The sequence below is a fragment of the Phocoena sinus genome, chromosome 8 (assembly GCF_008692025.1).
Source record: "Phocoena sinus isolate mPhoSin1 chromosome 8, mPhoSin1.pri, whole genome shotgun sequence".
NCBI classification, from domain to species: domain Eukaryota; kingdom Metazoa; phylum Chordata; class Mammalia; order Artiodactyla; family Phocoenidae; genus Phocoena; species Phocoena sinus.
This window is the reverse complement of record NC_045770.1, coordinates 14,199,896-14,226,279: the sequence shown is the minus strand read 5'-3', so window position 1 is coordinate 14,226,279 and position 26,384 is coordinate 14,199,896. Positions and strand designations below refer to the sequence as shown.

Sequence of the window (26,384 nt, the reverse complement as noted above, 5' to 3'; positions counted from 1 at the left end):
TGACTGACTATGGGACATCAATTGGCCATTAAATCAGAACTGCCCATTATAGGGCTTCCCTGGTGGCGCAGTGGTTGAGAGTCCGCCTGCCGATGCAGGGGACACGGGTTCGTGCCCCAGTCTGGGAAGATCCCACATGCCGTGGAGCGGCTGGGCCCGTGAGCCATGGCCGCTGAGCCTGCACGTCCAGAGCCTGTGCTCCACAATGGGAGAGGCCACAACAGTGAGAGTCCTGCATACCGCAAAAAAAAAAACAAAAGAACTGCCCATTATAAGTTAGGCACTTGTCAGATCCACCAAGTTGTAAAGTTGGGTGGATATAGCAACAATCCATCATAATATGTAAGGAATACAGTCTGATTCAGGCATGAGTAGCTACAGAGGTTACAAGCTCCAGGAGTACCTAGCCCATACTCCTATGTCCTCCACCACTGATAGTGGAGAATAAAGCCTGATCTTTGTTGACAGATGTCAGCTCAGTATGTGGATACAAGTCAAAATGGACTGCTGTAGCCCTGCAGGCCACTCAGAAGTGGCCTTGAGGACTTCCCTGGTGGTGCAGTGCTTAAGAATCTGCCTGTCAGTGCAGGGGACACGGGTTCAGTCCCTGGTCCGGGTAGATCCCACATGCCGTGGAGCAACTAAGTCCATGCGCCACAACTACTGAGCCTGCACACTGCAATTACTGAAGCCCACAGGCCTAGAGCCCGTGCTCTGTAGTAAGAGAAGCCATCGCAATGAGAAGCCCGTGCATCTCAATGAAGAGTAGCCCCCACTCACCGCAACTAGAGAAAAGCCCATGCACAGCAACGAAGACCCAACGCAGCCAAAAAATTAAAATAAAAATTTTAAAACTAGCCTTGAAAGCCAGTAGTGAGGGGAGATTCTCCCAAAGGGCAGAGCTTCTGGCATCGTACCTGGTCATCCACTTTATGGATGTTTGAATATATAGAGATTCGTGCACAGTGGTGGATGGCTTAACTTATTGATCAGGGCTTTTAAATAAGATTAGAAGATTGGGAAGAAGAAAGTATGGAGAAGAGGCATGTGTATGGACCAATGTACATCAATATAGAGTGAGTAGGTCTTTGTGTCACGAGTTAACACCCACCAGAGAACATCTATCATGGAAGAGGCACTACAAGACAAAGGAGAAGAAAACGACTTGGCCAGTTAATGTCAACTAGCCTCTGTCCTCAGCCATCCCAACACAGGGACAATGGGCTTATGAATGCAGTAACTACTGGTGGCAGTGATGGAGGCTATACCTGGGTACAGTAATGTGAGCTTCCACTCACCAAGGCTGATCTAGCTACTGCTGCTCCTGAAACAGAGTTCAGTGCTGAGCCTGCAATTTGGGAGCATCCTTGGGGGAAACCAACCAGCCACTTCCTGCCAAGATGATTACATTGGACCCTTCCAAACCAAACCTGGAAAGGACTCAATTCATTTGATAGGAATTGATAGATATTCAGTTCTATCAAATGAACGGTACGGGTTTGACTTTCTTGCCTGTAAGGCGTCAGCTAGTCCTACTATCCAAGATTTCACATACTGCCTGATCCATAAGCACTGAATCTTGCATAGCATCACAACAGACCATGGGACCCACTTTATAACAAAGGTATATAGACGTACGACAATGGGATCCACTGGGCCTATCATACACCACACCGTCCTAAAGCTGCCAGCCAATGGACCAATGGAATAGCCTTTTGAAGACATAGCTAAGGTATCAACTTAAAGATGACACCCTGCAGCCTGGGGCACTATCCTTCAGGATGTGACATACATCTTAAATCAGTGACTATCATATGATACTGCATCCCCAAGACATAGAATATATGCATTCAGGAAGCAAGGGTTGGAAGTGGGAGCATCCATATTTACCATTACCCAGTGAAGCATTTAGGAAATTTGTGTTTCCTGTCCCTGTAACTCTAGACTGAGTTTCTAGAGGCCATGGTTTCCAGAGGCAGAATGCTTCCACCATAGTACACACTAAGAGTCCTATTAAACTAAGCTACACCTGCTGTCTCCCCTGCCAAGAGACCAGTAGGCAAAAAAACAATTCGCTCTCCCAGCAGGATGAATCTCTCCTTATCATCAGGAAGAGTCAGGGTTGCAGGGGGCAGGGAGAATACATATAGAACCCAAGGGTTCACGGCCTGAGAAGGCCATGCCGACCAGGAGCTCAGGCTCCCCAAGCTATGTCTTCTCTTAGGTCAGCAGAAGGACTAGCTGAGGCCGGGAGCAATCTAGAAGAGTAATAAAGGAGGGAGATGATGACTATTAGATGGGACCCCCAGAAGAGCTGTGTAGTGGGACTGTAATTTTCCTTTCACAAGCTTCTCCAGGAAAAGAGATCAACCAGAACCCTGAAAAGGCTGTTTTAAAAATGGCGTGATGGGCTTCCCTGGTGGCGCAGTGGTTGAGGGTCCGCCTGCCGATGCAGGGGACACGGGTTCGTGCCCCGGTCCAGGAAGATCCCACACGCCGCAGAACGGGGGGGGCCCGTGAACCATGGCCGCTGGGCCTACGCATCCGGAGCCTGTGCTCTGCAACGGGCGAGACCACAGCAGTGAGAGGCCCGCGTACCGAAAAAAATAAAAATAAAAATGGAGTGAAATTTTTATACAGCAAGTGGATCTGAGCAGTGCAAAGGGTGAACTGCATGGGTACTGCCCAGGCTCCCCTTTGAGGACTGCTTACTCCTCTGGCTGCTGGGAGGGTATCCTCCGAAAGCCCACAGCTGAGCCCTTTCACAGACATCGTTCTCAGTGGAAGCAGCTGTAACACCCAAGTTCACACCTCTCTGCAACCAGCTCATAAGCAAAACTAAATGATATACCTGCGGCCTCAACTCAGGACCACTCTGACCGGTCATCCTGTTATCGAGTCCAAGCTCATACTGCTTGCTGCACAACAGACCAATAAATAGAAGAGTTATTGGGGAAAGGAATGGCCACTTTATTCCAAAAGCCAGCAGATGGAAAAGATGGAGGACTAGCGTTCCAAAGAACCATCTTCCCAGATTTAGAATTCAGGCTTCTTTTATACTGAAAAGGGAAGGTATAAAGTCCTGGTTCCAGCCAGACTCCAGAGGGGTTGTATTAATTTCTTCCTTCCTGCAGTCATTCACAGGTGGGCCTGGTCAGGACGCTCCCTGTGAGCTAAACAAAGGTATTTTAGCTTAACACTCATTACCTCGGAGGCAGGGCTCCCAGGGATGGGCCATTATGTATAATTTAAGCTTATAGGTAACATCACTTTAGTGATTAACTTGTAATAGAATACAAGGTTCTTCCCTATTATAATCCTAGCCTGGGAACTCCCCTTGGGATTGGCTGAGCTCTCGTTGTAATTCCCCTTCTCCCTCTGCCAATCCCGCTTCCTTCCCTGACAGGTGCTGTTCCTGCGCTTCCCTCCATGAGCCACCTGCACACAAATCTCCATTGCAAAGTTTGTTTCCCAGAGAACCCGAATGACGACAAGGCACATTTAGAGATAAGGAGGTAACCACCAGAAAAAAAAGCAGTTTACAAAGTTGCAAGTGGTTTTCTCTAGGGAGAGGAATAGGGCTGAGTTGAGGTGAGGTGAGAGACTGTTGTATGTACCCTCCTGTGCTCTTCTTTGTTTGTAACGTGCAGGTATTACTTCCATAATTAATTTTTTCATTTAAAAATTTTTAAACGTTTAAAGAATTTGATGCTGTCATCCTCCTGTTTTAAACCCTTCCATCACTTCCCATTGCCCTTAAAATAATCCTTAGGAATCTTTAACAAGGCTTGCAAATCCCTCCCCATCTGGAACCTGCTGAATTTCTGGTCCCATTTCTTACCTTCCTTCTCACTCTGTTACCTGCCTTTCTGGACTTCCAGTTTCTTGAATGCCTCTCTTCCTCATCTCCAGGCTCCAGACATGACGCTCCCTTTGTCTGGAATACTTTACTTGCTCTCCCGCCCTGCCCCGCACCTGGGTCCCCCCTATTCCTCCATCAGGTTTCAGCTTAGATGTCACCCTGAGAAGGGTGAATTTCTCTACCCCCAGACTATATTAGGCCCCCCTCTATCACTCCCACAGCCCCTGTATTTCCTCTTTCTCAGCATCAATCTCCTGAAATAATCAGTGTAATATCCACATTTCCTTCCATCCTCCACAAGGACTATCTTGTGACTGCTCTATTACTAGCACCCGGCACATACTACAGCATAGTAGATATCAAATATTTACTGGATCAATGAATTTCGCCAAAATGTTTTCCAGGGTTCCAGCTCTGTAATCTGTGACAACTTAAATAACCTGTCTGAACCTCAGTTTACTCAAGTATAAAATGGGGCCGAAAATAATACCTACCTTAGAGGGTTGTTTTGAGGATTAAGTGAGATCTGTTGGTGAAGCCCTCAGCACGGTACCTGGCACCCGGTAAGCGTTTGATCGATGCATATGCTCAAACCATTTGCGTTCGCATCAGCAGATTCTGAGACTCACTCTTTACCCTTTCCAACATTGAATATTGTGTTTTTAAATATTTTTGCAAATATTATAGACAAAAAAGAATGGCATCTTATGGTTTTAAGCCAACATGTCTTTTCAAGCCAGCAGTTTTGCTAATAAAATGGCTGTGTCTTGCTGCCCCATGCCACATACGCCGTAAAGAAAGCAGCTCTTTGGTGCTCCTCTCTCTTCCTGTCACAGCCTGTTTGGCGGGCAGGGGTTTCTGAGAAGGGAGCCCCCGACATGGGGGTTGCATTGTGCAAGGCCCAGACAACTAAACTGCAGGCATTTTTCACAGCACCTTCAGGTCTCGCGCGCCCAATGGGAGGACGTGGGGCCCAACTCTCCCCAGCCAACCCAGGTGGCTGCCTCTGCCTCGAACGTTTCCCAGTGATGTAGAACCCTGCAGGCCCAGAGGCCCCTCCACACTTCCTGTGTAGGGTTCAGAAACCCGCCTCCCCTCCCAGCCTTAGGTGCCTGCTTCGGAAAATGGTGAGTCTCCCTCTTACAAAGCCCCCTTCTTCATCCCAGCGTTGGGAGCAATGGCTCCAGGGTCCTCATCTCCATCAGGGCTTTTGAAAAAGTCCTCTGGCTTCTTTTTCAGAAGTTATAAGCCAACCGGCCTCCGCCATCTTAGGTAGAGTGAGTGTCTGGTGAGGGAAGGATGCAGTCGGGGAATCTCTGGAGAGTTCTGGGACTCTGCCTCTTATCAGGTGAGTAGGATGGAATGAAAAGGGGGGTGTTTCTCCAGACCATGGAAGGCTCACAGCCTAACCTGGTGCTGCCCAGTGGTACCAAGGAACCTCATTTACTAGAAAATATAAAGTGTTTGTGCAACGTTAGCATAGAGAACCAGGGCTGGAGGCTAGTGTGTGCCCAGGAGACCTTTCAGAGAACAGCCAAAGGAAAGCAGTTGGGATGATCATATCTACTGAAAGCAAGGCGGTCTTTGTGCCTCCGAGAACAAGCTCATTCTGTCAATGAACAACAGAGCCCTTAAGAACTAACACAGAAGAGATTAGAAGAGTTAACCTTCACTCTTTGTTGTGAGGAGACTAGATAGTTGAACCCAAACTCTGCACAGGGTATACAGCAAGCTTAGTATCTGAGACAATGAAACACCTCATAATTTTCAGTCTTCTTCAGTTGACCAAGAGCTTTCAATTACTTTAGTCCTTTTTGAAGCAAGGTGGAATATAAATTGATAAATAACCAAGAGCATTTCCATATCTCATAACAGACAAGGAAGATTCTTTTAAAGGTTGCCGTTTATTGAGTGTCAGATACCGTGTTAAAAAAGTCTTTACACATGTTTACTAATTTAATCCTTACCTCCACCTTGGAAGGTAAACGTTATATGGATCCCCTATTTTACAGATGAAGAAACTAATACTCAAAGAAGCCCAATAACTTGTTTAGAACCACACAGTTAGTAAGTGCTGAAGCTGATCTGGGAATTCAGGACTGCCTACGGGCCTGTGCTCTTAATGACAGCACGACATGAGGCCAGACAGCTCACAAGGGTTTTATTTCAGAGACCTAGAAACTGCTATCACAGCTGGGGCTCCCATCTCAGAGCTACAGCCATGGCTTCTCTACTTCCTGCTTCATCTTGGGTTTCTCAAGCTTGAATGTGCACAAATCACGGGGGGATCTTGTTAAAGTGCAACTTCTGCTTCAGTGGGTCTGGAGTGGGACTGCGATTCTGCCTTTCTTTTTTTTTTTTTTTTTTTTTTTTGATTCTGCCTTTCTAATAAGCTCTCTGGCTTATTCGTCTGCTACTGGTCCAGGAAACACATTTGGAGTGTCAAGGGGCAGAGTGTGACTCCTTCAAGGAATTGGCTTAGAGGCCTATAGTATAAACTATGCTCTGCAGAGGGAGAGAGAGGGACAGAATACCAAAGAGCCAAGCACCTCTAGAGATTTGGCATCACGAGAATGTGCCCCGTCTGTTCTGGTTAGGCAGGTGCGGGCAGGAGGCTGTTGGGAGGGGTGTCTCACCCAATATGGAGGCTGTTGATAAAAGAGGTACACATAAAACTTTAAGGCAGGACTTCCCTGGTGGTTCAGTGGTTAAGAATCCGCCTGCAGGGCTTCCCTGGTGTCGCAGTGGTTGAGAGTCCCCCTGCCGATGCAGGGGACACGGGTTCGTGCCCCGGTCCGGGAAGATCCCACATGCTGCGGAGCGGCTGGGCCCGTGAGCCATGGCCGCTGAGCCTGCGCGGCAGGAGAGGCCACGGCAGTGAGAGGCCCGCATAACGCAAAAAAAAAGAAAAGAAAAGAAAAGAAGAGAATCCGCCTGCCAATGCAGGGGACATGGGTTCAATCCCTGGTCTGGGAGGATCCCACATTCAGAGGAGCAACTAAGCCCATGTGCCACAACTACTCAGCCTGTACTCTAGAGCCCGCGAGCCACAACTACTGAGCCTGCGTGCCACAACTACTGAAGCCCGCTTACCTAGAGCCCGTGCTCCACAACAAGAGAAGGCACCACAGTGAGAAGCCCACCCACCGCAACGGAGGGTAGCCCCTGCTCACCGCAACTAGAGCACTCCCACGCACAGCGACGAAGACCCAATGCAGCCAAAAATAAAATTAATTAATTTTTTAAAAAAAACAAAAACTTTAAGGCAATGCCAGGGAAACTGATTTTTATAAAGAATCCAAATTACTGTTAAATGCGGGGACTCTGGAGGGCCCAGTGGAAATATGATGGGACTCTTCAATGCACAGGCTCTAGTTGATGAATAATTGGTTTCAAATATTTCCATCTCTTTCTCAAGTAGGAAACAAATTGAAAAACCGAACCATCAGACAAGCAGGAGTCAGAGATGGAACAAGAATCTGTCTTTGTACCTAACCCAGAGCTTGTTTTTCTTCCACAGTCAGAGATTTCTTTTCAAAATTGTGGCTGGGCTGCACACTTCTTTTGCTGTTTCTCCAGTCTCCCCAGATGTACCCTTAACATTTTCTAACTTCTGTTTCCCAAGTGTTGTGTGTTCATGTTTAACACTAGCTGCTTTCTTCTTCTGTTTCATCCCGAATTGACCAGGAACCCGTGATCAGTACGCAGCAGTCTTTGTCACTTATCTGGGGTATAGGAATAACTGTGATCCAGCAGTGGGTGGAAAGGACCTTAGATCTTCAGAAATGGGCAGACTAGGCCATGGAACTTTTTCTGCTTGGAATCTCAGGTGCTCACAACATTTACTAACTCTTTTTTTCTTATTTATTTTCTAGTTGGTGCTTGGGCAGAAGAAGGTGAGATATGCTTTCTTTCCTTGTTATGAAATCAGCCCAGTGTGTTTTGTATTTATGAGTGGAGTTTTCACTAGACCTCCCACAGAGCTCCCACAGATACCAATAAAAGAGGTTTCTATCATCTTCTCCTTTGCCTTTTCTTCATAAGTCTAGACAGAGTTCTAGCCAAGAAGAGGAATGAAACAGAGATCATAGGAAATAATGAGTCTTAACTATTCAAAAGAAAAAAATTGAGATAACTAAAAAGGTGCAAACAGTTTTCATTTGTCTGCATTTCATATTTGATGGGAGATTTTTGTAGAGGGTTTGTGGCTTGAATGCCTGCATGGAGATGCACTGGGAAAGCCTCTGGGGCAGCATTGGAGTGCACTTTCAGAATTACATGTCCAAATACTTTGAATGTATGTGCATATGTGTTCATGTGTGCACACGCATGTGAGTGTGCCTGCCCTGGACTTACTTTCTCAGTCATTGCAGAGTGTCAAGAATGTCCCAATATTGGAAGGCTTTCTATTCAGTCAGCTCCTCCAAATTGAGTGAACCAGTTTTGTGTTTAAAGGCAGCCACTGGGCCAGTCTCCATTCCATTGCATTACACTGCCTAATTTGTAGTGTCCTTTGGATACTCTTTTTAATATATCATGGAGAATTTGTTAACGTTACATTATTGACAGATGGGATATGTCAAAAGCACTGATATGCTTCAGAATAACTCACCTCTTCCACATGTTACTGGCCATTTAGGGTTGATTTTGTTTATCATTTAATTGATGCCCAATACAGATCTTCTTCTTTCCCCAGCTTTATTGGAACATAGTTGACATATAACATGGGGTGAGTTTAAGGCGTACAATGTAATGATTTCATAAATATATTTTTTATATTTATATACCAAATATATATATTATCTTCAAAATGATTACTTAGAACCCTTTTCTATAACTAGTTACCAGTTGTTTAATGTAGGATCCTAAACAGCTTTTCGTATACAGCCATGGGGAATTTGAATATCCATCGTTTTCTTTTTTTTTTTAACATCTTTATTGGAGTATAATTGCTTTACAATGGTGTGTTAGTTTCTGCTTTATAACAAGGTGAATCAGTTATACATATACATATGTTCCCATATCTCTTCCCTCTTGCGTCTCCCTCCCTCCAGCCCTCCCTATCCCACCACTCTAGGTGGTCACAAACAACCTAGCTGATCTCCCTGTGCTATGCTGCTGCTTCCCACTAGCTAACACATATATATGGAATCTAAGGAAAAAAAAAAAAAGTCATGAAGAACCTAGGGGTAAGATGGGAATAAAGATACAGACCTACTAGAGAACGGACTTGAGGATATGGGGAGGGGGAAGGGTAAGTTGTGACAAAGTGAGAGAGTGGCATGGACATATATACACTACCAAACGTATCCATTGTTTCTAAAGGTTGAGGGAAGAGTCCTAACCCATGGCAGCAGGGTCTGATCTTAGTAGCTGATAGAAGTATTGCTAATAGTTTCTTACCATTTCCTTTTCAGATTTTGAAGAAACTGGTAAGAGGATTTTCACTCTGTACGACATCCTTTCAAATGTGGAACAGAATGGTCATAGAAGACAATCATAGTAATAAATACTAAGAACCAGAACTATTAGAGGGAAAATACAATTATCTTTCAATGATATGTGCCTATGTTTGTTGCTAACTGTCAGGTCTGATTATAGCTGAGCGTGATGTGTATCCCTGAGCAACCATTCAGGAAAGAATACACATGTGGGTGTTGGAGCCACCACAAGTTTTTGTGTAAATCATGAATTCATTGAAAGCAGAGATGGCGTCTTATTTACCTGGCCCAGTGCCTGGCACATAGTAGGTGCTCAATGAATATTTTTTGAATGAATAAATGATCATACACGTGAATGCATCACTAGTTCCTTCCCCTCAAGAAGCTGACGATCTTGGGAATTCCCTGGCAGTCCAGTGGTTAGGACTGCACGCTTTCACTGCGGAGGGCCCAGTTTCAATCCCTGGTTGGGGAACTAAGATCCCTCAAGACAGGTGGTATGTCGTAAAAAAAATCAAAAAAAAGCTGATGGTCTTATTTGAAAGACAAATAATTGATAATATAGTCTTTTGCATATTACGGGTAGATACAGAATAAAATATAAAGAGAAGAGTGGTCAACTCTACAGAGGATGGTTGGGGAAAGCTCCCCAGAGGAGGTGATTCTTTTTTTTTTTTTTTTTTTTTTTTTTTGCGGTACGCGGGCCTCTCCTGTTGCGGAGCACAGGCTCTGGACGTGCAGGCTCAGCGGCCATGGTTCACGGGCCCAGCCGCTCTGCGGCATGTGGGATCTTCCCAGACTGGGGCACAAACCCGTGTCTCCTGCATCGGCAGGCAGACTCTCAACCACTGTGCCACCAGGGAAGCCCGAGGAGGTGATTCTTGAGCTGAATTTTAAAGGGTGAGCTTATATTTTAAGGAAGAATATCTCAGGCAGAGGAGAAGGCCATGTAGTGTGTGGTTAAGAGTCTAACTCTGAATCTAGACAGTCATATCTGAATCCTGGCTCAACTTCTTATTTGCTGAGTGTCTTTGAATAATTTCGTTAACTTCTCTGTGCCATAGCATCATTACATGCAAAATGGAAATAATAATGATACCTAGCTGATAGGGTTGTTATGAGGACTGAATGAGTAATTTACTTAGAACATTATCTGACATATGGAAAGCAGGGGGTGGATTTTAGCTATCATTATATGGGAAGTATGCAGACTAATTAATATGCAGTAAAGTTTATTGAGCATGTGTGTTCTATGTATTGCTCTTAATATTTTACCTGAATTTCCTCATATAACTCTCCTAACATCCCTATTCTACAGGTAAGAAAACCAAGGCTTAGAAAATAAATATATAGTCCAATCAGAGAGAGAAATATAAATGCAGATTTAGCTGATGCTGAAGCTCATTTTTTTAATCACTATGAATGTGTACAAAATTTTTGTGAGCGTAGACATCTAGGCCCTTGTATGAGAATGTGTTGGTCTGAGCTCTACTACTGCATTTGTGCCAAAAGGAGTTGTGAGCAATTTCCTTTACATTGCTTTTCCAAAGAAACACACCAATCAGAGTGAAACTTCTATTTACTTCTAAATTATTTTATTTATGATTTCTAGTTTAATATTTCTAAGAAATATCAGTGCTGAAAAATTATTCCCAAATCAAAATATTATAGACTATTGTCATTATACTCAACTCGCAATTATTAACAGATAGATACACCTGGAGAATGACTTGTTTACATTCTGTATGATCTCAGCGGGAGGGCAGACTGAGCAACTGGGGCAGAACTCTGTTCTGCTCTCCATTAGCAGGACCCCCAGAAGGAAAGGAAGAAAGTAACTAACACTTTTCTTGAGCATCTGCTATGCACCATCCATTTTCACCTTCCTAATCCATTTAATTCTCACGAATACCCTGCGAAGTGGATGTTTTATCTCCATTTCCCAGATGAAGAAACTGAAGCTCTGAGAAGTTAAATGATTTTCCCTTGGTCACACAGCCTAAAGCAGATCTTGGATTCAAACACAGCGCTACTGACTCAGCCTAGTGCTCTGTCCCCAACAGCACACTGTAGCAGAACACCCCCAACAGAGAGAGGGCTGTCTCTGAGCACCACTCTCCACCCTTCCAGCTGTCATATACAGGCTCAAGCATAGCCTAGTGCCACCCAGTGTCCCAGCCACAAGTTTTCCAGGAAATGAGGGTGCTCCCCAGCCCACTTCCCAGGGCAAAATTGCCTACTGTGGGGAATTTGGCTGGATCCCCAAATTATACTAGTGGATTTCAGTTGTCCACACCAATAGTTCTAACAAAAATAATTGAGAGTTGATTGCACTCAGATATAATTTAAAATAAAGTCACATTTTATTAGAAGAACTATTTCCTTAAAATGTGCGTAGTGCTTCACATAACTTAAGGGCAATAACAGAAAAGTGGCATGGAATAAGAAGAAAGATATTTGATCTCTACTATGAGGGTTTCCGTTAGTTATAAGTAAGAACTTCTGAATAACGAAAAACACGGAAGCCCAAGAATCAGTGATTCAAACATATGAAGGTCTTTATCTCTGAGAAGACCCTTTCATATCTATCTGGAATATGGTTCTTGCTAATGCAAGAGAATAAGCTTGAAGATGACTGGAATTTTTCAGCTTCAGGATTTTAAGACTGAGCTCTAGTGGATCTAAATCTAGATGCACATGCTGGTATATTCTCAGTTTGATGTATCTGAGTTGTGTCTATGAGCATATCTCATAGGACAAGTACATACCTCACCTTCAAGACTTGGAGCTCCCTAAAGAACAGGCCCTCTTTGGGAATTCTTGGGGATAGTATCTAGTTCCACTTGAAATTTTTCACCTACAATTTAAACTTAAGCCAAGGTTATTTTCTTACCATTCCTTCCTTTTTTCATTTTCAGATGAAGCTGCACAAACACTGAAAAGTAAGTTTATCAGTCTTTTATATCTGCCCTATCTGATGATGCAAGTCCGTGGTTGGGAAGAAGGAATTGATTGAGAGAGATTAACCCCAAGAACTGAGGTCCTCCCAACCTCATATTTCTAATTCCCATTTTAGAAACATTACAAATAAGGACTGCTATAGATTTTCTTTACTTCCCTCCTCCCCTTCCAAGTCCCCATGTCCATGCCTAAACTCTGAAGTCATCTTCAAAAGGTTCTCTAGGGCCCCTTCTCCTACATATCTCCTCTTTCATACCCCCTAGCCAGCAGAGTTCCCTTTTGACAAGAAAATCTGAGATCTAGGATGTCAGAGGACTTTCTGCATTTGGGTGGTTCTTCTGCTACTAATTTGCCTTAAATCTTACTGGGTTCTCCCTTTAATTTCCCTTCTCTTTTCTCCAATTCCCCAGCATATAAAGTCTCCATCTCTGGAAACAGTGTAGAGCTGACATGCCCTGAGGATACCATACCTGAGGAAATAACTTGGAAAAAAGATGATAAACCAGTGCCCCATTTTGACAAGCCACTGTTATTGAAGGATTTTTCAGAAATAGAGAACAGCGGTTATTATACCTGCTCAAAGGACAAGAAGCATAAGCTCTACCTGAAAGCAAGAGGTAATATAGATCTTCAGAGCAAGCACTATTAGACTCTTTAGGGAGGACCGTTTCAAAAGGGCATTCTCAACATTTCCCCTAACCCAACTCACAGTCCCCTGGCATCTTTGTGCTTCTGCGACACTCAATCCGGGACTGTCTGGGGCCGCACAGCATCAGTGTTTTCTGAAATATAGATTAAACACCAATATGGGGCTTTCTGGGTAACCTCAGTCAGCTCTAGATCTAAAACTACAATGTCCCAAGAGACAAGATTGGGTCCTTTGCATTATATCATGTCCAGAATTACGGGACACCAATATTAGTTTATCTGATGCTTTATCCAGAGAGGAATTCTCCAGGATTTACAAAAAGGACTCAAAGCCACTCTACTAAAGTGTCATAAACTAAGGCATATTAATAAGCAATCATGAGAGCTAACAATCATTGAGAGCTTATTAAGTTGTAAGCACTATACCAAATACTTGCCAGGGCTTTTCACACAATCCTCTTAACCGCCATATGGGTTGAGTGCTGTCTTACTCCCATTTTATAGATGAGGAAACAGAGGTTTTGTGGGTTGAACACACATTCCACAGCTTTCACAGCTAGTGAGTATCATGGCTGGGACTTGAACCCAGGACTGTCTGACTGCAGAGCCTCTACCCACGAACACCACAGTTTGCTTGTTGTTATAAACGTGTTGAAAGGGGGCAGAGGGTGTCTGACCATGGCAGGCATGTGAGTATTAAAGGCAGAACAACCTTCATTTTTGCCTTCCTCATCTCCAGTGTCCTGTGTCTTCCTTTCTGGGTGATTTCTCCTCTTCTCTCCACACTCCCCACCCCACAGTGTGTGAGAACTGCGTGGAGGCGGATCTGAGGGTGGTGGCCACAATCATCGTAGTGGACATCTGCGTCACTTTGGGCTTGCTGCTGCTGGTGTATTACTGCAGCAAGAGCAGAAAGGCCAGGGCCGTGCCTGTGACGAGAGGAGCGGGTCCTGGCAGCAGGCCCAGGGGTAAGACCATGGAGGAGATTCCCGCCAAGGGGGGATGCCCAGCCCAGGCCAGGATGGGCTGGCAAGTCCAGGGCTAGGTCAAGACAGCTTCTCTAGAACATTCACAGTGTGGCCAAGATCTTGACACAGAGTGTCCCATTTCAGATCACTCCTGTCCTCTCCACCCTTGAAAAATGCGAAAACGTTTACTACCAGGATGGGCTTCTTCAAGTGCCTGTCAGTGTTCTGGAGTAATCAGACTCCACCCCTCAATCTTTGTGGAGACTTTGGGACATTAGTTCCTTGCCCTCCCGACTCCAACCTGTGGGAAAGGAAACAGTGGAAGGACCTTTAGCTGAGGTCACAAATGATAAGGACAGTGTGGGGTCATTAGAGATGGGTTGAAAGAAAGCAAAGAGAAAGGGCAGCTGAAATAGAAAAAAGAAGTAGACGGGAGTTTGCCCTCCTTGATCTGGGTCTCATTCTCACAAGATTGGTGTTTCCCCATGGAAATGAATCCTTTTCCCTTCCCTCCTCTGCAGGACAAAACAGGGAGAGGCCACCACCTGTACCCAACCCAGACTATGAGGTAACAAGGGATAAAGTGGGGTGAGGGGTCTTTCTAGGAGAGAAGGGGACAGGTGGGACTGTCCATCTGGCCCATCAGATACTTCAAATCCCCTCCCTCAGGGCTCCAGGACAATCCACCATGTGCCCGCCTCTGTATCCATCATGGTAGAACGGGGCCATCTCAAAGGCTGCAGGGCTTCCACAACCACGGGTGGTAGGGGTGAGGTGCTGCCCCTATTCCTCTGGCTTATTCATTAGCTGGGCGACAGCCATGGGGAATACCATGCACCCAGACTCTAACATGATAAACTCATGGCTGATGTTCCACCGACATGCACCTACCAGTTGTTGGAACATGAAAATATTTCACTGGTGAATAGCCCCAAGCTTCCTCCATCCTCCATCCCCAGCACACACACTGCCAGACATCACAGCCCCTCCCCCACTGGACCACCTCTAGATTGGGCAACTGAAGAGTTACTGCCTGGCATAGCAGAGAACCACCAGGATTGTTCTGATTGCTCGGTGTATGTGCACTACCAATTGTTAAATATTTTGAATATCACACCTGGACAAACTCAGCAAATATTTATTGAGCACCAGTCAAGAGAGTGCTGTTCACTTTCGCACGAGTGACTTCATTTAATTCTGAGAAAAGGCCTGAGAGTTGAGTCTTTAGTTTCCCATTTTTGAGATGGGAAAACTGAGGCTCACAGGAGGTGACCAGATCAAATCTCTTACCGGTTGAGCCTGCCTCCTGACCCCTGGTCTAAGTTTCTTCAGAGGCCCTTCTTTCTCAGGAGTGACCTCCTCCCACCCTGCTGACCACCCCCTCTCTATTCCACCCCTAGCCCATCCGGAAAGGCCAGCGGGACCTGTATGCTGGCCTAAATCAGAGAGGCATCTGACAGCTCCTGAAGACACTGTCTCCCACTGACCCAGGTCTGGCTCCTCTCCAGGCCTGCTACTCCCTGTTCCCTGGGCAAACCTTGGACCACACAGGAGAACTGTTCCTCTGCCTTGTGGGGAGCTCACACGCTCAGCCTTGTCCCCAGCGGCCTCCTTCCTGCCTTCTCTGCTGGCCCCCATCCAAGGATATTGCTGCCTCATCATCCTTTGAAACATCATCACTACTCACCCCTCGCACCCCGCCTGCCCTCTTATCAGGATATTTATTTCTGTTCTTCACACACCCCCATTCCTTCCTGCCCTGATGGCTGTTACTTCTCCCTTTGGCTCCCTCCTCCTCCTGCACAGAAGTTGCCCCATCCCTAACTATTCCATCTACATTTCCCTGTTTCTAGCTCTCTCTTTGGTGACCCTCTGTGGTAATGGACTGGGTAAATGCTGGCAGAGGTCCTGCCCTGTTCACAGACCCTGGCCCAGAGCTAGTCCTGTGCCCCTTCCCTCCCTGTCTCCACAGCAGGCCCCTAGACGGTCATTTGCAGCTCCATGAATGTGCTAGGCGCCTTTTCAGCTGAGAGAGAAAAGAAATAAAGTGTATTTGGCTGAAAGAGTTGCTGTCCCTCTTTTCTGGGAGGCCCTCAGAGGCTGCCTCGTTTCCTAAGACAACACAGGTCCTCCCTTCCTCTGACTATATTCCTAGCTATGACCCCAAATGCCAGTACTACCTGTTTTCACAGCTGAAACAGCATTACCTGAAGCTCTCTGTGGAAAGGGCATCAGGGAATAAATCAAAAGAGAGAGAGAGCGAGTGAAAGGGAGGGAGGGAAGGAGGAAGGAAGGAAAAGAAAGAAAGGAGAGAGAGAGAAAGAAAGAGAAAGAAAAATGATCGTTTGCCTAACGTCTTTTGGAGAAAAACATCAGGGATGGCAGAGAGTGCCTGATGGGTCCCTGATGGAGTGGTCAGCTCAGAAAATGGGTGAGACAGAAACAGAGGCCTTAAAAGGTAGCTGAAGGCAGCAGGCAGAAGAGAGGAGGTGAAGGGGAGGCAGCGGACACATATTTCCTCGCTGCCTCGAAAAGGAAGCACCTCCGCGGAGCTGGGGCTGGGGAGGGGAGGGGAGCGGAGGGGAGGGGAGGAGGTGCTGCCGGGCAGGCCCCTCTCCCTCCACTGTGAGAGGCAGCAGCCTGCAGCCCGAGGCGGGCTGTGGTTTAGCGGCCAGGATGTGGGCTGCACTCTGAGCGAGGCACATGGGTGCAGCGCAGCAGAGACTGGTGTTGTGGGAGGGTTTCTTTCCACTCTCCCAGGGCACACACTCAGCTTGCAGAGAGAAGACGCCAGAGCACTGAGGACCTCTCAGCCCAGCTCAAACTAGTGGGCTCTCCTTGCTCCCTCTCTGCACTCAGAAACCTCTCTGCTGACCCCAGGACTATTTAAGAGTGTGACCACGACTCACAAAAGCCCTTTGTGGTTAGCAGCCTCCACATACTGGACACGCTCAGCCTTGGTCTTGTGGTTGCAGTTTCTACTTGTTGGCCCCTGCTGAAGCTGCTTCTCTCCCTGTAAGCACTCAGCACTCAGGCCCAAAAGGACTCTCTGTGACGTTGACCATCACTAGTTGCTGATCAGCAGGCTGGCCCAGGGGTGGCAGTTCTGTCCCAGGTATATTTGATGCTGCCCAGGCAAGGGAGGTATGGCTCGGTGTAATGAAAGCAATAATAGCTAACACTTAGGAAGCATTTACTCTGCTCTAGAAATTGTGTTTAGCACTATACAAGCGTTATCTCATTTCATCCTATGACGACCGACCGACAAGGTAGATGTCCTTATTTTACAGATGAGAATAGGGGGCTCAAAGAGGTGAAGTCATTCACTCAAGGTGCACAGTTAGTCAGGGACAGAGCTGGAATTAGCCTCCAAGGCTGTCCAACTCCAGTGCTCTGAACAGCTACCCAGTGCTGACTGTGACCATTAGAAATGCCCTCCATTTTCCTGACTTAAAAACTCTGTATTGAATTGCTGAGGTATTCCTTCCATGAGTGCTTTTCTAATCACTCGTGTGACAGACCAGCACTGTGCTGAGTACCAAAAGGATACAAACGGTTCCTCCTGTCTTCAAGGAGCTTACGATTATATGAGTGGTCAAGTACGCAAAAAGTTAAACAGAGACAGAACCAATGTGAGTAAGCATAGAAGTGCTATAGACGGTGTTGTCAGTGTTCCCAGGAGGAACTGGGAGAGCTGAGGTGGTGGGCAAAAGCTCCGTGGAGGAAGAGAGACTTGATCTGGGCCCTGAAGGGAAGGATGGAGAGAATTTGAAGTCAAAGGAGGAGGCACTCCACTCACTGAAGATGAACTAGGTAACCAAAATAGCCCTTTAGCTGTTAAATAAACTGAATTCAGAGTTGAAAACCTTTCCACAAAGAAAACTCTAGACCAAGATGGCTTCCTTGGTGAAATCTATCAAACATTTAAGGAAGAAATAATACCAATTCTATACAAACCCTTTCAGAAAATTGAAGAGAGAATACTTCCAACTCATTCTATGAAGACCAAACTTATCACACGCAATGCTTAATATTATGTGTCAGATTGGCTGAGCCACAGTACCCAGATATTCAGTCAAACGCATCTCATTGTGTTGTGAAGGTACTCTTTAGCTGAGATTAACATTTGTATCAGTCGACTTTGAGTAAAGCAGATTACCTGCTATAATGTGGGAGAGCTTCATCCAATCAGTGAAGGCCTTAAGAAAAAGCAGACTGAGGTCGTCTGAGGAAGAGGGCACTCTCTCTGTCTCCAGACCTTCCTTTGGGCTCAACATGCAACATCAATTGCAACTCTGTTGCCCTGAAGAACCCTGACTAACATACCCTGATATCAAAAAACCAGACAAAGACATTACAAGAAAAGAAAGCTGCAGACCAATATCCCATATGAATAGATGCAAAAATGCCTCACGGGCTCCCCTGGTGGCGCAGTGGTTAAGAATCCGCCTGCCAATGCAGGGGACACGGGTTCGAGCCCTGGTCGTGGAAGATCCCACATGCCGTGGAGCAACTAAGCCCGTGCACCACAACTACTGAGCCTGCGCTCCAGAACCTGCGAGCCACAACTACTGAGCCTGTGTGCCTAGAACCCATGCTCCGCAACAAGAGAAGCCACTGCAATGAGAAGCCCGCGCACCGCAACGAAGAGTGGCCCCCGCTCGCCGCAACTAGAGAAAGCCCGTGCACAGCAACGAAGACCCAACACAGCCAAAAAATAATAATAAGCTTCACAGAATTTTAGCAAATTTAATCTAATAATATACACACGCAAAAAAAATACATAATGACCAAGTACAGTTTTTTTCAGGAATGCAGGATTGGGTTAACAGTTCATGCCATCAATGTAATTTACCATATTAACAGACAAAAAAAGTAAAACCATATAATCATCTCAATGGATACAGAAGAAGCACTTGACAATCCTCAACAACTATTTTTGTTTAAAATTCTCAGCAAACTGGACAGAGAAGGGAATGACCTCAACCTGTTAGAGGGCATCTAAGAAAAACGTACAGCCTACATCATATTTAATGATGAAAAACAGTGCTTTCCCCCTAAGATCACTAATAAGGCAGGACTTCCCTGGCGGTCCAGTGGTTAAGACTCCACGCTCCCAGTGCAGGGGATCTGGGTTCAATCCCTGGTCAGGGAACTAGATCCCACATGCCGCAACTAAGAGTTCACATGCCGCAACTAAAGATCCCACGTGCCGCAACTAAGAGCCGGCACAGCCAAATAAATAAATATTTAGAATGGACCCAGAACTTAAAAACAAAAAAAAAAAACACAAATAAGGCAGGTTGTCCTCTCTCCACTTCTACTCAACATTGTACTGGAGCTTCTAGTAGTGCAATGAGCCAAGAAACAGAAGTAAAACAGATCCAGATTGGAAATGGAAAAGCTGGAAATAAAAAACTGTCTTTATTCACAAAAAACATGATCAAATATATGGAGTATCCAATGGGATCTACCAAAAAAAAGCTACCAGAATTAATAAATGGGTTTAGGAAGTTTTCAGGATAGAAGATCAATATACAAAAAGTAATTGTATTCCTATACAATTTCAAGGAACTACTGGAAATCAAAAAATTTTAAATAACATAAACAATATCATCAAAAATATGGTAAAGCACCTAGGGATAAATCTGACAAAAGACATGTTCATGGACTGGAAGACTCAATATCATTAGGATGTCAGTTCTCTCCAAACTGATCTATAAATTCAATGCAATTCTGATCAAAATCTCAGCGGGCATTTTGTAGTAACTGAGAAGGCAATTCATATGGGACTGCAAAGAACCTAGAATAGCCAGACTACTTTCTTTAAAAGTTGTATCCCAGCCATTCCACTCCTGAGTATTTATCCAATAGAGATAAGAGTGTATGTTCTTGTATATTAGTGTATGACTTGTATAATGATTTATGTATGAATGTTCATAGCAACTTAATTTGTAATAGTCAAAATCAGGAAACACTCAAAAGACAATCAAGGGGTGAATGGATAAACAACTTGTGGTATATCCATACAACGGAGTACTACGGAACATTAGAAAGGAATGAACTATTCATAGATGCAAAGAGATGGATGAATCTCAAAATAATTATGCTGAGTGTAAGGAGCCAGACCGGAAAAAGTACATATTATATTATTTCACTTATTTAAAACTCTAGATAAACGGAAACTAATCTATAATGACAGAAAGCCGATCAGTGGTTGCCTAGAGGATGAGAGGATAAGGAAGAGATTGCATGCAAAGGGGCATAAGGAAACTGTCCAGGGTATTGGGTAAGTTCATACTTATCAATCTTGGTGATGTTTCACAAGTGTATACATATGCCAAAACTTATCAAATTTTACACGTTAAATATATGCAGTTTATTCATGTCAGTTTACTTCAGTAAAGCTGTGTTTTAAAAGCACAAAAGAAAAGAGAGCTGAAGGGACCCAAGTTTCTAGAAGGGCTCAGGTGAAGGTCAGTGTTTCTCATCCTTGGCTTCACACTAGAATCAGCTTAGGCAGTTTGAAAAGTCCTGATGTTCCAACCCAGTATAATCAGCATCTCTAGGGGTGTCACCCAGGTATCAGTACTTTGAAAGCTCCCCAGGAGATTCCAATGTGCAGTAAATTTTGAGAACTGGTGAGCTGTAGAGGGGGACATAAGGGTATATGAGGAGCACAGGGTCAAAGGAAGTGTGCAGGGCATGGGAGGGACACAAGTATTGCTGCAATGCAAGCCGTGGAAGAGTTGCCCAAGGTGGAGGGATCCAGTGTGAAAATTGGATCTAGGGCTAGGAGGACTGCAGCAGTAGGGTATAAAGGGTAGGAATGAATCATAACCATGAATGAAGCATGTGTAAATTGGAAGTTCATTCTGTCTCTAACAAAGTTAGGGTCTGTGTGTATCTTGAGGAGATAGTGGGCAGAATCATCCAGACCTCTGGCTATGTGGTTGCTAATAATTTTCTCCTTTGGGAACCCTGGTCTAAGAAACTCCCACTCTTGGGGACTTTCCTGGTGGTCCAGTGGTTAAAACTTTGCCTTCCAATGCAGGCGGTGTGGGTTCGATCCCTGGTCGGGGAGCTAAGACCCCACGTGCCTCGCAGCCAAAAAACCAAAACATGAAACAGAAGCAATATTATAACAAATTCAATAAAGACTTTAAAAATGGTTCACAACAAAAAAATCTTTAAAAAAAAAACACCCATCTCTCATTAAACTGTTCTGAAGTTTATTGAATTACTCTTACGCAGAGAAAAAAAAGAGGGGTTCCCACACATGGTAGACAGGCATGGGCGTAAAGGACACAAAAGAGTAAGTGGCCTCAATTCTTCCTCTAAACCAGAGATTCTCTGAATTGAGGCTGCTTCAGAATCACCTGGGGAGCCAAGAGTGTCCCCAAGTGGGACCCAAGTGTGTATTTTTAAAATAAATCCCAAAGTTTCAGAACCCCCCACTAACCCAATGGCTAAAGATGCCATCTATTGAAAATATCCTAATTCCCCACCCAGTCTCAGACTCCAGCCTTCCAAGTGTGTGGAGAAGGATAGTATGTTTTAATTGATGAAGAGTTTCTGATGCCAGTTTACTAGGCAGAAGGCAGGGGTGGGGCAGGGACAGGTTCTGAGGAAAGAAAATAGAATGGTACCTTCTATACAGGGGAAAAGGGTACTGAAGGGGCTTTGGCTGAGACCTCCTTGTAGGTAGTGGCTACCACTCCACAGGAGTCATAAAGCCAAGGCCAGCCCCTTAGCAGAAATGGGACTTTGTCATACACACTCTCGGAGCCTTGATAAGAAGTGATCCTCAGGGCTTTTGATGTCTCTGCCACCTCCGCCCATGATGTCATGGAAACTTCTGAGTGGCTGCGTCCCTAAACACAGCAGCCCGCCCTCCACTGTGGTGAGGAAATCAAAGCCATAGAAGGGTTGTAATAGGGGACTGGAGCCAAGAGAGTGTGGTGGAGCCGATCCTGCACCCAGGGAGCCCACCAGGACAGAAACACCAGTGGGTCAAGATATGGTGGGAGACGGCCCATCACACGGTCCATGTGGGGCAGAGGAGGGAAGTGATGAAAGAAGGACACAGATGGGCAGGGAGGGCAAAGGCCCAGTCAGGTCAGGGCCACTCCCATGCCTTGTCCAGGAGCCTTCAAAAGTCCAGGTGCCTGCTGAGTGAAGGAGGACAGCTTTCTTGGCTGAGCAAGGAGAGAAGGTCCAGTCGATAACCAATGAGCCTAGAAGCCACCAGCCTCAGGTTCATTTGTTCCGAGCCCGGTTCTCACCAAGACGACTGTACTGAGCATCATTCCGATCTCGAAGGGGCTAAGAGATGAAAAGGAGAAACAGTGAGGCAGTGTCAGAACTGTCCCAGGGAGAACCCCAGCAGACCCCAAAGATGAGAGCTCATTCCTGGCCATTCCAGACCCCCCAGTGATGGATTCCCCACTAGGACCTTCACACACATACACATTAAACCTGGTATCAGGCTCTCCATCCCCACTCACTCCTCCCCCCATTCTCATCTTTTTCGCCTCAGGGCTCACCTGATAGAGCTGGTCATTCCCCAACAAAACTTGAGTGTCAGCAACTAGAAGAACCAGGGAAAGAGAGTCAACAAGGGCCTAGGAGACGGGACAGTGAGACCCCATGAATGCTGCAGGGGGACTTCAGCTGGTCACACCCTTGGAAGTCTGCATGAGCTATATGGGCACCTAAGTTCTGTCAGCAACCAGTTGTAGGAGTCCTTAGGAGATTGCAATAGTGACTCCCAGATGAGACACAACCCACCTCCAGCCCCATTCCTTAGCAGGCACACACTCACACCCACATTCACAGCCACAACACACACATGTTCTGTCCCTTCCACTTACCCCTGGAGAGCCTTCCAGTCTCGTGTCCAGCAAAGCAGTAGACACCCAAAGCAAGGAGCACAGTGGCAATGATGTCAGTGATGACGATGCCTGCCAGGGTGGCTGAGTCCAGCTCCACACAGTTCTGGCACACTGTGGGGGAAGGGAGGCCGAAGGAGAGGTGGAGGGTCTTCAAGATCAGGGAACCATCTCTGCCTCTTAGGTCAGCCCCAGGATCTCTCATGCCAAGACCCAAACTTGGAAAAAGTCCTGCTGAGAGCCTTGATACATCTACTTCTAACCTTCAACCCAAGAAATCCCTGAGGAGAGCCAAGAAGTTGTCTCAGCTTTGTAGGAACTTAAACGAGGCAGTAGGCCAACCACTCTCCCAACCAAGCCCCTACTGCTTGGGTCACAAGGTCCCTATTGTTCTTTTGCCATTAAGCTATTTCCCACTCAGGGCTCCAAAATCTGGCTCATACCATTACGAGAGCAACCCAGTTTGTTGAGAGCACAGACTGGTACACCAGAGCTCCCTACACCTAGAAAGTTCTCATATCCAGAGGCCCCATCCATTCCAACCCAAAGGGTCTTGGAAGCACATACTTCGATAGTATACTTGCAGAGTAGGTGTTCTGCTGGTTTGTCCGTCTGCCTCATTGCACACATACACTCCTCGTGGGTCCAGGTTACGTTTTCCCAAGTCCATAGTTTTATTGCCTAAGGCCAGTTGTCCTACCGTTCCTTCTAGCCACGTGATACTGGCATTGCATCTCAAAAACACTCTGTCCTCAAGTTCCTCCACAGAGATATTGAAGGGGCTCACTAAGGGAAAAAATACCACGATTGGAGCCAGCTCTTTGGTCTGCACCAGACTGCTTGTTCTGCTGAGGCTCATACTTAAAAAGGACCACTTTCCAAGTCTAGAATAGTTCATGGTTTCTAGTGAGAGAGACGGAAGTCACAAGAGAAGTGCTTCAATAGGCTCCCCACAAACTGCGGGGACCAAGAAGGACATGAGGATACAATCCAAACAGAGGACAGGCCCTGATGGACATGGAGCAAAAGAGGAAAACATGGAGTTGGGTCGATCCAAGAACCTTCCTGGAAATGTGTTCAGACCACTGATTAGAAGTAGGAGGGGGCTTCCCTGGTGGCACAGTGGTTGGGAGTCCGCCTGCCAATGCAGGGGACATGGGTTCAGGCCCTGGTCCAGGAGGATCCCGCATGCCACAGAGTGGCTGGGCCCGTGAGCCATGGCCGCTGAGCCTGCGCGTCCAGAGCCTGTGTTCCGCACGGGAGAGGCCACGGGAGTGAGAGGCCCGGGTACCACAAAAAAAAAAAAAAAAAAAAAGAAGTAGGAGGGGAGCCCAGACTGCTAAAACACCCAAGAGATATGGAAAGGCAGAAGAATGGTCCTCGATTGGAGATGTCCACATTTTTTTCTCCAAGAAACCTTCTAATTCTACTTCCCAGCCACCTGCAACACTCCCACGTCAACTTCTCATCTTCTGCCCCCTCGCCCCACCCTTGCCCCAACCACTACCAAGGGAATGGTACTACTAAAGCCTTTCCTATGGCCAATGATGGCTGGGGGTAGGAGAGAAGCTAATATGAATTGCCATCCCAGTAGTCCAAAAGGGGACCTAGGGCAAATCCCATGTAAACATTTTTAGTTGTTCCACCCTTGCTTAGGAGGAGAGGGACAGGAAAAAAAAAATTTATTGAATCTGTTCTTGGGGCTCCACACAGGTCAAGTCTTGTGGGGAGTTTAAGGGTTGGAGGTACGAACAGCACCTTTCTAGATCCACTGAACTGCTGTGACTGAGAGCATCTCCACAGCCCACAGAGGCACTGGAATCTGTATCTCCAATCCCAGGAAAAAGTGGAATCTACATTCTTCCTGAGATTCAGGGTCAGTAACCAATTTGGATAGAAGAGGATCCTCTAGAAAACCCCCCGAAGAGCCATTTCTCGTGCCTCTGTAGCAGGTCAGGAGAAAATGCATGTATTCTCAGGGAGATACATGTACATCAGATGCTCCACATCACAGAGTCACGTATTCCTTGGGGATCCGTTTCCAATGGAAATCCTGGATGTCCCAAAGAAGCTGACTACTAGGGTAACCATTCATCCCAGTTTGCCTGGGATTGAGAGAATACCTGGGACATGAGAGTATCAGTTTTAAAACCAGACAAACGTGGATGAGTGGGTCATTCTACTACCCCAAATCTGCCCTCCCTCCTGCTCAGCTTCAATTTAACTTTTCTCTTAAAGCATTCCCCTGAGTGCTGGGCCATGGCCCCAGGTGGTGACGTCATGATGGCCAAATGACCAAGAGTCCTGGATCCCAAAGCCTCTCTGCCCTAGAAGGAACAGTGCTCCCATTACCAGCCCTAGGCTAAGGCACACACATACTGCAACACTTCCTACAGATCTCTGGCCTAAGGTCTTCAGAGAGACATTCAAGGCAAAGATGCACCCCTAGCTGGATTCAGTCAAAACCAAGAGCCTGTGCTTCCCACACCCTGTGCTACGTCCCAACGTGGCCCTCCTTGACAACGCTGCCTGGTGAATTGAAGCTAGCATTGAGAAGGACTTTCGAGTGGACCACATTCCAGGTGGTAATGTCGCTCTTAGGTCCCTTCTCCAAGATGCCCCCATCCACCCAGAGAAGCCTTACCTTGGGAGAGAAGGGCAGCCAGTATCAGGCCAGACAGAAAACTTCTGTGTTCCATCTTCCAGCAGAATTCATCCAGAAGACAGACCCAAGTCACAGAACTATCAACCAAGGTGAAAGCTGCCTTCCCCCAACTGACTCGTGCATACCCGGAAAAAGTAAAGGGTGGTGGAGGCACTAGAAGACGCCTATTTCTCTGCTCTCTGCTGTTGGTGATGGGAGGCTGCCAGGGTAGAGGTAGGCTGGGGGTGGGGTAGGAAGGAAGCAGGTGCAAATCGCTCTTTCTCAGAGCATGGAGGGTGGGGGAGGGGTAGAAGGGGGAAGCAGAGGATATGGAAAAGGTTGCCTGGACTTCCAGGAAGTAAAAGGAGATTCAGGGTGTCCTTTCTTGAGTCACTGATGAAAAACAAGAAATTCTGAGTTCCTGTCAGCAACATCACTACATTTACTCACCAGCTAAAAACTGCCACCTCTCAAAACCCTTGAGACAAGCTGTGAACCCCATCCCAGAAGCCGTATCAGCTAGGTTCCTCCCTTTCCTGGTCTTTCTTGGGACCCTACCCGAGGTCCTCCTTGGGCCGCCTGGGACACCACACTAAGTAGATTCTTTTTTTTTTTTTCTTCTTCTTTTTTTTCTTCTTTTTTTTTTGCAGTACGCGGGCCTCTCACTGCTGTGGCCTCTCCTGTTGCGGAGCACAGGCTCCGGACGCACAGGCTCAGCGGCCATGGCTCACGGGTCCAGCCGCTCCGCACCATGTGGGATCCTCCCAGACCGGGGCACGAATCCACGTCCCCTGCATCGGCAGGCGGACTCTCAACCACTGCGCCACCAGGGAAGCCCTAAGTAGCTTCTTACCAGTGGGAGTTTGAGCTTTGGGAGCCCCCTAACGAGAGATTTACATCCTGGCTCCAATACTGCCTACCTGCTGGGTCTGAGCGTCACAGAATTCTTCAGAGCCTGATTCCCTCAGT

General features: G+C 46.4%; 2 protein-coding genes across 3 annotated transcripts; one reads left to right on the top strand and one right to left on the bottom strand.

The window, feature by feature from the left end:
• The first annotated feature begins 4,853 nt into the window (after positions 1-4,853).
• Positions 4,854-15,943, top strand: CD3E (CD3e molecule). Its single transcript, XM_032640715.1, has 9 exons — positions 4,854-4,989; positions 5,102-5,210; positions 7,738-7,758; positions 9,280-9,294; positions 12,222-12,245; positions 12,675-12,881; positions 13,713-13,880; positions 14,402-14,448; positions 15,281-15,943. The coding sequence occupies exons 2-9, from the start codon at positions 5,162-5,164 to the stop codon at positions 15,335-15,337; spliced, it is 588 nt and encodes a 195-aa protein (XP_032496606.1). The 5' UTR covers positions 4,854-4,989; positions 5,102-5,161; the 3' UTR covers positions 15,338-15,943.
• A 4,292-nt stretch (positions 15,944-20,235) lies between these two features.
• Positions 20,236-25,625, bottom strand: CD3D (CD3d molecule). 2 transcript variants are annotated; one of them, XM_032640716.1, is made up of 5 exons: positions 25,416-25,619; positions 23,339-23,557; positions 22,754-22,885; positions 22,427-22,470; positions 20,236-22,205 (listed from the first exon to the last, which is right to left on the bottom strand). In XM_032640716.1, exons 1-5 carry the CDS (start codon positions 25,468-25,470, stop codon positions 22,140-22,142), a joined length of 516 nt encoding a protein of 171 aa, XP_032496607.1. In that variant the 5' UTR covers positions 25,471-25,619; the 3' UTR covers positions 20,236-22,139. The 2 variants fall into 2 exon arrangements, with proteins under 2 accessions (XP_032496607.1, XP_032496608.1); XM_032640717.1 differs by lacking the exon at positions 23,339-23,557 and having other exon boundaries at positions 25,416-25,625.
• Positions 25,626-26,384: the final 759 nt, after the last annotated feature.

Bases quoted from the DNA above. Each gene is read 5' to 3' on its own strand.
- CD3D (XM_032640716.1), bottom strand. From the start codon at position 25,470: ATGGAACACAGAAGTTTTCTGTCTGGCCTGATACTGGCTGCCCTTCTC. The intron at 22,886-23,338 runs GTATGTGCTTCC...CTTCCCCCACAG, and splicing joins TCTGCAAGTATACTATCGAA to TGTGCCAGAACTGTGTGGAG. The intron at 22,471-22,753 runs GTAAGTGGAAGG...TGGTTCTTCTAG, and splicing joins GACTGGAAGGCTCTCCAGGG to TTGCTGACACTCAAGTTTTG.
- CD3E (XM_032640715.1), top strand. From the start codon at position 5,162: ATGCAGTCGGGGAATCTCTGGAGAGTTCTGGGACTCTGCCTCTTATCA. The intron at 12,246-12,674 runs GTAAGTTTATCA...CCAATTCCCCAG, and splicing joins AGCTGCACAAACACTGAAAA to CATATAAAGTCTCCATCTCT. The intron at 12,882-13,712 runs GTAATATAGATC...CCCACCCCACAG, and splicing joins GCTCTACCTGAAAGCAAGAG to TGTGTGAGAACTGCGTGGAG.